The 14,963-nt window shown below is 43.5% G+C and overlaps 1 protein-coding gene across 1 annotated transcript in view; it reads left to right on the top strand.

Moving 5' to 3' along the window:
- PPM1H (protein phosphatase, Mg2+/Mn2+ dependent 1H) overlaps window positions 1-14,963 on the top strand; it is a 150,545-nt gene that overhangs the window by 63,614 nt on the left and 71,968 nt on the right. Inside the window, exon 7 of the mRNA XM_015419137.1 lies at window positions 6,691-6,803. Coding sequence (XP_015274623.1) covers window positions 6,691-6,803 — 113 coding nt within the window. The remainder of the gene's footprint in view (window positions 1-6,690; window positions 6,804-14,963) is intronic.

The raw sequence follows: 14,963 nt of genomic DNA on the forward strand, positions 1-14,963 counted from the left end.
CGTTGTGATGTCGGAGGCTTCGAGGTGGAACCCGAACCTTGACAGGTAGGAGTCCCAGTCCTCGGTCGCTGGTTCGAAGGCCTCGAACTTCGGGCTATTGGCCATCGTTGCAATCGCTGCCACCGGCTCTGGTGGTGCCCGTTGCTGACTGGCCACGGCGAGCTGCTGCTCTTCGTTGTCCGTCGTGGGTCTGGATGTAGCGGGGCTGCCTACCCGCACTAGCATCCCACCTTCGTCGCCAATTGTTAAGTCCGGCGCTTAACAATGAGTCGGAGAGTGATTTCAGCAAAGACTCAAGTTTATTCAGCTCTTTGTTCACTTCTTTGACACGGTACAACATCTGATAGCCCGAACAGTTTGCCCATTGAAACTGCCCGGTATTTAAACATTCCCGGCTAACATAGCCACTCCCACTATACACATAACAACCTATCAGGTTGAGCGCATAAGGACCAATCACAAACGTTCCCGCTTGCAGCTTGCTTGAATGTGATTGGGTCGCGAGTCTTGGACTAGAATCCTCTGTCCAAGACGAAGCTTAACATTGCTTCCCTATGTGATGATTCACATAAAACCTCCTGTACTCATGGCAGCTATGAATACATTACACTTTTATTCCTTGCTATTTACTGAATATGGTAGACAATATAATGCAGTTCACATACAAGCCAGAAGGTGGCCACATTGGGCAGGTCAGCACTTGCTTTAGCTGAGCAAAAAACCATTGCTGATTATTCAAAGCCTGAATGGATTGAACTCTCTGTATAGAATCTTATTCGAGGTGGCCGTGGATTAGCACTGGAAAGCATTCCTTGCCTCAGTTCACCAAAGGAATGCTTCCAAGTCTTTGAAAAACTTTCCTTTCCCTCTATTTCCCTTTCTAAAGAATCTAAAAGAATGATTGCAAGGCTTGACCATTAATAGAAGCTGGGTGTCTAATTCTCTTATTTGTTGCTTCTACAGAGCTTTGTCAGATAAATTTAGTGGAATTAAGAGTGAAAATATGTAGAAAAGGGTGGGAACCCTTTTTGAGGTGTGGAGAATTAGAGCTGATCCTTAGAGCGCAAGTAAAGTGAATATGTTAATAGACAGGAGCAAGATTTTAAGCAGTCCTGTACCAAGGCTAATTGCAATTGTTAAATGGCTAATTACTCAGTCTTTTATAAAAATACAAGCAGGGGACCCACAAGTACTTGTGGGGGGCATCTCATTTAACCGTTCCTGACTATTTTATCTTTCCTTTCCTGGCAGCCTTCACAGCCTCTCCCCCTTTTCCTACTTCCTTCTGTCACTCTCACCCATCGCAAAATCTGCCTTTGTCTGCTGCTGTCTTCCGTTTTCCCTCCTTCCTCCCTCCCTCCATGTAGCCGCTGTTCAGGAAAACTATGGCCCAGTTCCATAGTAGGGAACCTGCAAGGATTTGTAGGGGGCAACTAACTTTCTCCTGTGTCCCCCTCTCCATTCTGTTTCCTGTTTCCCGTTTCCCTTTTCCTAGTAATACCCAAATTTTCACCTTCTCCTCCTTCTTTCTCTCTTTCCCACCCACCAGCTGATCTACCTTTATTTGCTCCCTATCTTCTGCTGTCCTTCATTCCCTCCCCCTGGCAGCCTTCCCCTGGCTAAGGTGCATTATACTGGTTGCTGGGATGGGGCAGGCCCATTTGCATGGTAGAAAGCCTGCAAGGACACATGGGGGGCACCTTGCTTTTCCCTGTATCCCCCTTCCCACACTATTTCCCTCTTGGCACTTCCAAACAAAATATCACCGCACAGTTCTTGCTAATCAATATATTTGGCAGTCCAAAATACAGTAAAATCAGTCGAAGACGTTCTGGATGTACAGACTTTTAGAAAACCCTTTATCAAGACTGGTCTTATCATGAAGCCACACCTACAGACTTAACTTCCAGCGCTGAAGCTCCTAATTCTGGCACAGCGTCAATCTCTCTAATGAGGCATTTCAGCTCACTAGAGAGATTGACGCTGTGCCAGAATCAGGAGCTTCAGTGCTGGAAATTAAGTCTGTAGCCGTGGCTACATGATAAGTCCAGTCTTGATAAAGGAGTTTTGAGAAATGTCTATCTGGAATGTCTTCGACTGATTTTACTGTATTTTGGACTGCCAAATACATTGATTAGCAAGAACTGTGTGGTGATATTTTGTCTGGGAGTCAGATGGCTGAATTGAGAGTGTTTACCTTTAAGAATGGCTTGGCAGAGAAACGGTGTGTTATCTCTGATGTTAAATGAATGACCATTAAACAGTAGCAAGCAGCTGGGCTTGGGTGAATCATAGTTGCAAGTTGCCCAGTGGCTGCTGCCAGGCCTAGTCCCAATGAGTATACCCTCAAAGGCCATAGCAGCCTTGGAAAGGGCCCTACTCTCCATGCCTTTTTGGTACTTCTGTCTTGCTTTTCGTTGTGATCCAAGTTCCTGTCCTCTAGAGATCAAAAAGTCCAGTGTGACTGAAAGAAACCAAGGCTTGAAGGATGGCAATACTGTTGTGGTTGCCTAGCAAAGCCCATTGAGGGCATTTGTTTCTTAAAATTTATGAGCACAGCTTCTGTCATTTTGGAGAGTTGTGTATTTTTAACATTTCAGGTTTTTCCTGTCAACCTATGGCTCCTATCTGATTTGTATAAAGATCTGTTTTGTCTGTCCATGACTCCAGTCTCCAGATTGTATGTTGAGAAAGTTGTATTTAAATTCAAAACCAGTTGGGCTAATTACAGCAATTTTTCAAGTAAGCCAAGTAAAGAGACCCACCTAATCCAGTTATTTCAAAATTCCCAGTCCCTTGTTGAAGTCATAGTGTACCAGTTGACTTATCTTTCTCTGCTCCCATTAAAATGCTCTTAACTAATATAGCTTTTACAGCTGGCCTTGACTTATTTTTAAATACTGTGTTTTCTCCAAGCGCAGTCTGGCTAACAACAGGACTGTTAAAATATATCATTGAAAGACTAGGTGATGAAACCCATGATAAAACACACAACAATTTATGCAGTAGTGTGCAGTATAAACAGCCCTCTCTGTATCGTGAAACAGAGCAGACAATAAATTTTTAGATCAAACTAGAGTGCTAATGATATGCCAGAACTAGTCATTACTAAAGCAGGCTAAAGGTGCTATATGATATAGAAGATTCCTGAACTTGAAGAGGCTCCAAACCAGATCACAGTGGGTCTAGATAATCTGTCTCTTTCAGGAAGTTGCTCAGCCACCACCTGTTTCAGCACCTTATCCTAAAAGAGCTATTTTCCACTGCATGGAGGTGATTCGAATTGTTGGGGTCCACAGATGGCTTCTCCAGATTGGGTTTCACAACCACTTGCTGGCACTGACCATTCATTCCTTTAGTGAAGTATTAGGACTGTCAGACAACCCCCTCCTGTAATATGCCAGGGTGGGCAAAGTTTGAACATTGATGTGGCAACCTCTTTCCAAGCAATGTTGATTCCCTCAAATAATGATCACTGAAATTCATACAAGTAACTGTGGCTGGTCTAACCTCTGAAAATATTTAAAGCTCAAAGTGCCAAAAGAGCTTCTCTGCTCATGAAAAATTCATTCATGTATCCATGGTGTATGTGTGTCCCGGTCCGGAGGTTGCAGGACGAACAGACCGGGAACTGGGCCCCCCGACAGACTCCACGAGGCCCCCCACGCACAACTCACCAGGTGGGACGAACGCCAATGGTCCAGGGAGGGAGCTGGGAGCAGTTGCCCACCACCTATCATGCTGCGTTGGCCGGGCCCGGAGACAGGACCGGGGCTCGCGGGATGACACCGCAGAGGAAGAGAAGGGCGGCGGCAGCTTCACCGACGAGCTGAGAATGAGTGCGAAGCAACAGAAATGACTGCAAATCGGCAGTGACTCTGGCGGCCCAGAGGCTGCCAAAGTTGCCGTTGACACTACAGCACTCGCCCCTGAGATGCCCCACCGGCATCCAGGCGGATAAAGGTGGGCAGGGCCGAAGTCGGAGGGTGGATGGGCAGTCCTGGGAGCGGGGCGGGGAGATAAAAGGTAGGGCTGGAGAAGGGGCCGGGGAGGAGGAGTCCGCTGTGAAGCAGAGTGGAGCTGCGACTGAGAGAGACGAAGGATGCCTAAGAGAGAGAGAATTCCGCAGCGCACTGGCAGAGGGACTCACAGGGTGACGTTAACCCTGTCCCCTGCCTTTCTGAGGTCCCTCACTCCTCCCTTTGTGAGAACCGACACTCCTAAGACCGTCTCCTCGGCCAGAGTTGGGCCGCGAGCGCTGACGCCATGGCCACTGGGAGCAACGCTCCAGAGCAGCAGGGGGAGCTTGACATGTGTACATGTGACTATGTATACATTCTGTAAAGTTTGACTGTCAGTGTAGAGCAGGGATGTCAAACATGTGGCCCGTGGGCTGGATCAGGTCCTTGGAGGCCTCAGTGTGGCCCCCAAGGACCTGGCTGTTTCCTGCTTCATTTTCCAGTTTTGTTGTTGCTGCCATGTCACAGTCTGCTGCACCAGTCTCTCTCAATCGCACAGGAGAGATAGATAAGCAAGCATCTCCTGTGCAGTTGAGAGAGCCTGGTAGAGAACTGGCTGAGGCTCCTCCCCCTCCTCCTCCTGGGGGAGGGAACGGCCAGAGCTTGCTTCCTGGGCAGGCTGCAGGAGACAAAGGGAAGCCTTTCTTTCCTTCCACTGACTGAGGCTCATCCCTGATGGGAGGGAGGAAATGAGGGAGAGCTTGCTTTGCTTGGGTTCCTCAATTGCATGGGAGAAATACCAAGCACCTTTAAGACCAACAAAATTTTGTTCAATGTGTGAGCTTTCATGTGCCTTGCTACAGTGTGTGTGTGTTTTGTTGGGCTCTTTATGCCAGGGCTCTCCTGGGTGCAACTGGGATCCCTCCCCCTTTTCGCTGTATTCATGCCCTCATGATCCAGTCTTTCTCAGTAAGAAGGCAATGTGAACTAACAACAAGCCAGTTAGGTGGATTAGGCTGAGAGTGTATGTCCAGACCAAGTTCATCTAGTACATTTCCTTTGTAGGAAGTTATAGTTATTTCTCTGGGGAAGACTATAGTTTTATAGACAAACACATGGCCCTCAGTCTGTGTCAGGATGCCTTCTCACGTTCTTGACCAGCACAAGAAGCAACTTATGTACAAAAGGTTGCAGTGCCCAGCCATTTCATATTTTCCCCTGGGTCCTAGGCTCAGAATACTGAGCATGAGATTTCTGTAATGAATGTCAATAAATCAAAAGTAGGTTTGCAGCTTACAGATACATACCTGAGCAGCATACTCAAGATTGCTACAGCACAGAGATTTTGATGCAATAATTCAGAGCAAGAGGTGTCAGTCATCAGAGACTGTTAAATAGAGAAAATATTGCAAGAGTGCTAGTGTTTTAAGCATATTTTATTTAAAGTTTTAAAAAAATCTTTAGTTGTGTTTATCTGTGTCCTTTATAAAGTTTATATCTCTGCTACCTGGCGTTACATTTTATGACACACATGGCCCGGCCCAACACGGTCTCATTTATGTCAAATCTGGCCCTCATAACAAATTAGTTCTACACCCCTGGTGTAGAGTATATTTCCTATAAGGTACTGTTTCCAAGCTCAACATAGAAACAAAATAGCTCTCAGTTGGCTCTTTAATTGTTGTTGTTCTCAAATCCACAAGGTATTTCATGCTTTCTCAGGAGGGTGTTTTTATTCTTGCCTGTATATCATCCTAGCCCTGAGTGGGATAGCCCAGGCTAGCCCCATCTCATCAGAGCTTGGAAGCTAAGCAGGGTCAGCCCTGGTCAGTATTCGGATGGGAGACCATCCGAGAAATATCAGTGTCATCTACGCAAGTGGCAAACCACCTCTGAACATCTCTTGCCTTAAAAAACCTACAGGGTTGCCATAAGTCAGCTACGACTTGATGGCAAAAATAACAACAGCAACATCCTAATACTGTCAGGCTCGAATCGCCTTTTAAAAGTGAAGTTGTTCTCTTTATAAGTGGTCTACTATGATTTCTTGTTTGCAGAAAATGTGTGCCTGGTTTACACGTGAATGAAATGATAGAATCTGTTATACCGCTCCAAATTGCCAGAGAACAGAGTGTGGGGAGGGACAGTAGTCACATTGGCTTTTTTTCTTTATGTATGTATTTCTACGTGTTTTTAGTCAAACTCTATTAAAAATTAATTTTAAACATATAGCCAGGAGCTAAAATATCAAAAGCATTATAAAATAACCCGCTAATATATAAGATAAGCAGCCAAGATATGTAATACATTTTCCAACATTTCCCTCCTTTTTTTACTAAAAGAAATCCCTTACTAGAAGAACAGGAAATAAGTATTTCTCCTCTTGTAATCAAATAATACAGTTAAGTTGAACACTTCAGGATTTTACCACCATCTTTGGCTGGATTTTCTCTTTGTTTTGTAAAAGAGGAAAGTGATTTAACTTTTTTTTGCTAGTCTGTCTTTCTCCCCTCCCCAATTTTCTGACAATATCTTGCTGCCTTCCTCAGTATACTTGTTTTTGGTCAGTAGCTACCGTAACATTTTGTAACTTAATTATACTGCCTTTTCCTAGTTAGCGGCATTGGGAACCTCAGTACATTGTACACACAGTTGCATGGGGTGGGGTGGAGCAGAATAGCACTTTTGGAAATATTCTCTAAACTGGTTTTTTTGTTCCTTCTCCCCTCAGGATTTACAGATAGAGCGAGAAAGGACTGTGTACAATATATCTGGAGGTTGCACGGCCCTTGTTGTGGTGTATTTATTAGGAAAGCTCTACGTGGCAAATGCTGGTGATAGCAGGTAAGCCAAATTGTTGTTACCCGCCCTGAGCCCGCTTGTGGGGAGGGCAGGATATAAATCAAACACATAAAATAAATAAACAAATACGTTAATGGGCTGCTCCACTTAGACCTTACTAAGGAAAAACCATTCTGATCATGTGTGTGTTCTTTTTAAAAGCAATTGCAATGATAACATATTTGTCAAGATTAATGGTTGTATCAAAATTTGAATGGATCTCACAAATTTCTTTCATGATGTTCCAAAGGGTCTCCTGTCGCTCATGAACAGTATTTCAGAGGGCATTTTGGGATGTACTGGGAGGTGCAATAGTTGTGCTCCAGAAATCCTTCAGTCAGCAGAAATTATTTCTCTCTGCAATGTAAAATGTGTTGATTGATCTCTATTGGAAAATGTTCAGTGTGGCCATAATCTGGAGGACATACGGACAGCAGGGAGTCTCCCTTTCTCAAACAGCAGGGTTCCCCCCCCCACACTTCTGCACCATACCTCAAATTGTATTTAAATCACTACGTTGTATAGAGAGCTTTGCTTGACCCATTTAAAAAGGGTATGAAAGATGGTACTCTCGGAGGTGTTCCCACTAAGGTCAGTTGGCAGGTTTGGCTGAGTTTTGAATAAGGCAATCCTATAGATAGAGATTTGGCAGTGAAGATGAGAGCTTTAAAAAAAAAAAAGGAAATATATATAATATAATAAAATGGGGAGGTGGCTTGACAGAACCTGTTTTATTCTCAGATTGGTTAGTTTGCTCACTCTTGATACCTGACATAGAGCAACTTCGTGGGTTCATGTGTAATACCGAATTACTTGGCATACGTTACTCTCCCCTAAGAGAGGGTGGATATACTCATCAGGGTGTGTGTTTTAATTAAATGTATAAATCTCAAGGTCAAAGCATTGATTTCCGATCATTTGAAAAGTGCACCAACCTCAGCAATATTCCCAAAGTTACCTTAATGCACCACTATTGTTAATGCACCACTATTGTTTAGCATTCTGGTAATCTTTCAGTAGTGCATTGCATGTTGTATTTTAAAGTATGTGAAATGTACTGATTGGCATAGAATATGTTGCCAGTCAGTGGATCGCACACACACACAAATTCTGCACTATTGTCATTATAGTAGGAGATTTACAGCTCTATTCTAATAGCTACCAAAGAGCTGCTGCCAGAGATTTGAGTAGTCCTTTTGAATTGATGTATGAAATTCAGTCCTCCTTGCCTGTCCTTACTGGCCACTTACAGTGCAGAAGAACATAAGAAAAGCCCTGCTGGATCAGACCAGTAGGCCCGTCTAGTCCAGCATCCTTTCTCTCATACATTGGCCAGCCAGTTACCCTTTATCACCAGCAATGGCATAAAGGCTGAGTCCTTCCCCAATGTTTCCTCCTGTAACTGATATTCAGAGGCTTACTGTCTCTGAATGTGCAATCCTGTGCAGAATTACTCCTGCCTAAGCCCTTTGATATCAGTGGGTTTCGTTAGGCTGAGGTAGTTCTGCATGACATTGCATTAATAGTCTTGTAAGCCTTCTCTATTTGTGTGTTTTCCTTGGTCCATTATTTTCATATTATTGGCAAATCTTGTTGCTTCAATTTGGGGTCTTCATCTTTTATATAGGTAGAGTATCTATGAAAATTCTGGAGCAGTTCCACTGGTATTTGGAAGGAAAGCTTTCTGAACAGTGTTTCATATAGCATTTAAAACATTTATTTCATATCATTCCTCAAATAGATCTTGAAGTATAATTGAAAATGCATATAAAACTGTTAAAACACTGGATAGCCCCCAACCCCCTGTGGGCATTCTGGCTTCATAATTGATTTTTAAACAATAATTATATATAATCCCCTTTTAAAACCCTCTGTTTTTATGTGGTTCACCTTTACAAGCAAGTGAAACAAAGAATCAAAGGCAGAATATCTTAAAATATGTCCTCAGGTTTGGTTCACACAAAGAAATTGTGGTTATTTTTCCTCTCCATTGTGTTCTCTGGTTATATAACCACATGGGGAAATGTTTGTATAAACTGGCTTTGTTGATGGAGACAGCTGCATCTATTTTCATTAGTGCAACTACCTTTTTTCCAAAGTGTTCCAGTTAAGTAAGTTGACCTGTCCTCATGTAGGCATCAGATTTCACATGACACTTTCCTCATACAATTGTGTACCAGAGTGTAATACAACCACTCAATGAAGTAAGTACACCTTCTTCTTGCATTAAGTAGTCCTGAATGTCTGTATTTTTAGTATGGCAAATCTAAGAAGTTATCCCAATAGCTTTCTTAACCCATAAGAACAATTAGTAATATTTTATATACAGCTGTTGTATTTGCTGTAAACCAGTCCATAAATACAGGGCAAATACCTGTTCCCATACATTTTTTTTTCTTGGGCTCTTGTTTCTATAGAAAATGAGTGGTTTTCTGAATAAATAACCCCAGGTTAAATCTCCAATGTCCTGACTATGCTTAGTTGGGAATAGTTGACAAAAAATGGAGTGGCTTGTTTAGGCTCTTATAAGGCTGACAAAACCTGTCTTATTCTCAGACTGGTTTGACTGTTCTCTCCTGGCATCTGACATACAGGTACCTGGTTTGTTTATACATAATCAAATTTGAATCCATGGACGTGTGCCAGACATGTATATTTAGATGGCATAGTAAACAAATAGGGGGGAAATCTATACTTGTAGCCTTCAGAGCGTCTTTCCCCCCTCCTTTGGCTGTTTTCTGACATACCTAATCAAAATCTACTTGCTTGGGTCCCTTGCTTTATTCTGTCTTATAGTAAAACCTGACCTTATTGTTTCTGTCAGCCTAATCTTTCTTTCTCTCATTTCCATTGACAGACTTCAGATCACACTTCAGACAAGCCAGTTACTTCCACTTCACCTCCACAGAATACACAGTGTTCCGTGCCTTTTGACAAAATGGGCACAGGTTCCTTGTGCCTTAAAATTCATAACATGCTGTCAAAGAGAGTTTTCCAAGTGATTTCTCTTTGTCACTTCTGACCAGTTTTTCTATAGCTTCCATTGTCAAAATGTACAGTTCAGTGTTGTGTTTCAGTTAATTTCTGGTTGAAAAGATCCGTAATAGTATTAGGGCATTCTGTGAATACTCTAATAGTTGGAGATGGTGGTTGTTGTTTTGAGCACTAAAATGGCAATTGACGTTCAACAGAAGTAAAATTGCACTTGTGACTTTATGCAGTGGAGTATTGTTTTCATTTTGTGGCTTGACCGGTTGTAACCATCATGCCATTTCTGCCTCCTTTTTGAAAAGAGAGGCCAATAATATGCAACAATTAGACATAAAGTCATACATGCACAAAAGGTTAATGTGTTTTTTCAAAAGAACATGTGGGTGTTTCCATAACAACCTTGATACTCCTTAAATTAGTACTTTCAGTGTATCTGCCAGAGTCATTCCTTGTGGCAAAATGTTAGCGGGGTAGATTTGGCTTTGTTGTTGTTGTTCAGTCGCACAGTCGAGTCCGACTCTTCGCGACCCCATGGACGAACTCTCGCCAGGCCTTCCGGTCCTCCGCCGTCCTCTGAAGTCGGCTCAACCCCATGCTCGTTGCATCGATGACACTGTCTAACCATCTCATCCTTTGCCGTCCACGTCTTCTTTGACCTTCAATCTTTCCCAGCATCAGGGTCTTTTCCAGTGAGTGCTCCCTTCTCATTTGGTGTCCAAAGTATTTGAGCTTCAGTTTCATTATCTGGCCTTCCAGGGAACAGTCAGGGTTGATTTCTTTGAGGATTGACTGATTTGTTCTTCTTGCAGTCCAAGGGACTCTCAAGAGTCTCCTCCAGCACCATAGTTCAAAAGCATCTATTCTTCGGCGCTCGGCCTTCCTTATAGTCCAGCTCTCGCAGCCATACATGACTACTGGGAATACGATTGCTTTGACCATGCGGACTTTTGTTGGCAGGGTGATGTCTCTACTTTTTATCATGCTGTTTAGGTTCGCCATCGCTTTCCTCCCAAGGAGCAGGCGTCTTTTAATTTCATGGCTGCAGTCACAGTCTGCGGTGATCTGGGATCCCAGGAACGTGAAGTCTGTCACTACTTCCACGGCTTCCCCTTCTATTTGCCAAGGAGTGATGGGGCCGGATGCCATGATCTTAGTTTTTTTGATGTTGAGCTTCAAGCCCACTTTTGCGCTCTCCTCTTTTACTCTGAACAAGAGGCTCTTTAGATCCTCTTCACTTTCAGCCATTAGAGTGGTATCATCTGCATATCTGAGGTTGTTGATCTTTTCCCCAGCAATCTTAATTCCCGCTTGTGATTCATCCAGGCCAGCATTTCGCATGATGTACTCTGCATATATATTAAATAAGCAAGGTGACAATATACATCCTTGTCGTACTCCTTTTCCTATGCTGAACCAATCAGTTGTTCCATATCCGGTTCTAACTGTCGCTTCTTGGCCCTTATACAGGTTTCTCAAGAGACATGTGAGGTGGTCTGGTACTCCCATCTCTTTAAGGACCTGCCATAGTTTGTTGTGATCCACACAGTCAAAGGCTTTAGCATAGTCAATGAAGCAGAAGTAGATATTTTTCTGGTACTCTCTTGCTTTCTCCATAATCCAGCGAATGTTGGCAATATGATCTCTCGTTCCTCTACCTCTTCGAAACCCAGCTTGTACTTCTGGTAGTTCTCTATCCACGTACTGTTGAAGCCTAGCTTGTAGGATCTTGAGCATGACCTTGCTAGCGTGTGATATGAGTGCAATTGTGCGATAGTTTGAACATTCCTTGGCATTGCCCTTCTTTGGGATTGGAATGTATACTGATCTTTTCCAATCCTGTGGCCACTGTTGCGTTTTCCAAATTTGCTGGCAAATGGAGTGCAGAACTTTAACAGCATCATCTTCTAAGACTTTGAATAGCTCAGCTGGAATACCATCACCTCCACTAGCTTTGTTGTTAGTAATGCTTTCTAAGGCCCATTTAACTTCACATTCCAGGATGTCTGGCTCAAGGTCAGTGATTATACCGTCGTGTTTGTCAAGGACATTGAGGTCTTTCTTGTATAGTTCTTCTGTGTATTCTTGCCATCTTTTCCTAATCTCTTCTGCTTCTGTTAGGTCCCTACCGTTTTTGTCCTTTATCATGGCCAGCTTTGCATGGAACGCTCCCTTGATTTCTCCAATTTTCTTGAAGAGATCTCTAGTCCTTCCCATTCTATTGTTTTCTTCTATTACTTTGCACTGTTCATTCAGGAAGGCCTCCTTATCTCTCCTTGCTGTTCTCTGGAAATCTGCGTTCAGTTGGGTAAATCTTTCCTTTTCGCCTTTGCCTTTCGCTTTCCTTCTTTCCTCTGCTATTTGTAAAGCCTCATCAGAAAGCCACTTTGCTTTCTTACATTTCTTTTTCTTTGGGATGGTGGTGATTGCTGCCTCCTGTACGATGTCACGAACCTCTGTCCATAGTTCTTCAGGCACTCTATCTATCAAATCCAGACCCTTGAATCTATTCTTCACCTCTACTGTATATTCATCAGGGATGCGATCTAGGTCAAACCTGAATGGCCTCGTGGTTTTCCCAATTTTCTTCAGTTTAAGTCTGAATTTTGCAATGAGTAGCTCATGATCTGAACCACAGTCAGCTCCAGGTCTTGTTTTTACTGACTGGATAGAGCTTCTCCATCTTTGACTGCAAATTATATAGTCAATCTGATTTCGGTGTTGCCCATCTGGTGATGTCCATGTGTAGAGTCGCCTCTTAGGTTGTTGGAAAAGGGTGTTCGCTATGACCAGTGTGTTCTCTTGACAAAACTCTGTTAACCTTTGCCCTGCTTCATTTTGCTTTCCAAGGCCAAACTTGTCTGTTATTCCAGTTACCTTTTGACTTCCTACTTTAGCATTCCAGTCCCCTATGATGATGAGGACATCATTTTTTGGTGTTAGTTCTAGGAGGTGTTGTAGGTCTTCATAGAACCGGTCCACTTCAGCCTCTTCTGCATCAGTGGTTGGGGCATAGACTTGGATTACTGTGATGTTGAATGGTTTGCCTTGGAATCGGACAGAAATCATTCTGTCATTTTTGAGATTGTATCCCAGTACTGCCTTTTGCACTCTCTTGTTGACTATAAAGGCCACACCATTTTTTCTACGAGATTCCTGGCCACAGTAGTAGATATAATGGTCTTCTGAGTTAAATTCGCCCATTCCTGTCCACTTTAGTTCACTGATTCCTAGGATATCGATGTTCAGTCTTGCCATCTCATTTTTGACCACGTCAAGCTTACCTTGATTCATAGATCTTACATTCCAGGTTCCTATGTAGTATTGTTCTTTGCAGCATCGGACTTTCCTTTCACCATCAGACACATCCACAACTGAGCGTCCTTTCGGCTTTGGCCCAGCCGCTTCACTCTTTCTGGGGTTACTTGTACTTGTCCTCTGCTCTTCCTCAGGAGCATATTGGACACCTTCCGACCTGAGGGGCTCATCTTCCGGCGTCATATCTTTTAGCCTTTTGATACTGTCCATGGGGTTTTCTTGGCAAAAATACTGGAGTGGGTTGCCATTTCCTTCTCCAGGTGGATCACGCTTGGTCTGAGTTCTCTGCTGTGGCCTGTCCGTCTTGGGTGGCCCTTCACGGCATAGCCCACAGCTTCATTGAACTGCGCAAGCCCCCTCGCCACGACAAGGCAGTGATCCATGAGGGGGGATTTGGCTTTACCCCTTCCCATATTGCTAGAATTCAGAAGGCACATAAGAATATTTTACATGAGCTATCAGTTTGATTAGTGCATGGTCACTGGCACTGTGAATGTATTGATTTATGCCATTTCATAGAATCATAGAGTTGGAAGGGGCCATACAAGCCATCTAGTCCAACCCCCTGCTCAGTGCAGGATCAGCCTAGAGCATCCCTGACAACTGTTTGTCCAGCTGCTGCTTAAAGACTGCCAGTGAGGGGGAGCTCGCCACCTCCCTAGGCAGCTGATTCCACTGTTGCACAACACTTACTGTAAAAAAGTTTTGCTAATATCCAGTTGGTACCTTTCTACCCTTACTTTAAACCCATTATTGCAAGACCTATCCTCTTCTGCCAACAGGAACAGCTTCCTGCCCTTCTCTAAGTGGCAGCCCTTCAGATACTTAAAGAGAGCAATCATATCCCCCTTCAATCTCCTCTTCTCTCCTCTTATGTTTCTTCCTACTGCTTAAGCTGTATCAGAGGTAGTTTACATCATGACAAGCCTAAAAGAAGTTATGATGACCTAGCCCCATTCCCTCACTCAGTCGCAGAATTTTCCTTCCGTTTTTCCCTTCCCTTCTGACTGAGCAGCCCCTTTAACTATTTCCTTCTTATCTGAAGATACATGGCTGATCCCACCCTGTCATATTATTGTATTTTGATGCTGGCTTAGCACAGGAACTTGAGGGAAGAGGCAATATGACCCTCTTCAACTTCTGAAAATGGCACACAAAAGGCTTTAGAACATTCAAAAATAAAGATTATTTTTTTTGCGGAATCAGTCAAAGAGTTGGTATTGGTTTCATAAGAACATAAGAGAAGCTAATGTTGGATCAGGCCAGTAGCCCATCCAGTCCAACACCCTGTCACACAGTGGCCAAAAATACCAGGTGTCATCAGAAGGTCCAGCAGTGGGGCCAGGAAACTAGAAGCCCCCCCACTGTCCTCCCCCCCCAGCACCAAGAATACAGAGCATCACTTGCCCCAGACTGAGAGTTCCTATCTATACCTTGTGGCTAATAGCCACTGATGCACCTCTGCTCCATGTGTTTATCCATATGTTTATTCAGGTGAAATTAAGGTCAGGTGAAATGTCTGAGGTAAATCAGTAATAAACTCTGAGGTAACTTAATATACTCACTAACTGCAGTTCGTATGTTTGCAGTTGAGATTTTTGAACTTTTCACAGTCTTAGACTCTTTGAGGTGAGAGGCTTTTGTTTCAGTGTTTCCTAAACACTCCAGAATATGTTCCTGAGTTTAACTGACCGTGTTTCAGAAGGCAGGGATACACTAATAAGCACTCAAATTCGTTCAGGGATCACTCCACTCTTTAGAGCTATTTCCCTTTTAACTGGGCAGGGAATCTCCCCTCTAGCTAGAAGATCTATCCCTTTTCCTGGCCCAAATAAGGTCTTCACTGATCCGCCCACT

Source organism: Gekko japonicus, unplaced genomic scaffold, assembly GCF_001447785.1.
Source record: "Gekko japonicus isolate JY-2015 unplaced genomic scaffold, Gekko_japonicus_V1.1 scaffold282, whole genome shotgun sequence".
NCBI lineage: Eukaryota > Metazoa > Chordata > Lepidosauria > Squamata > Gekkonidae > Gekko > Gekko japonicus.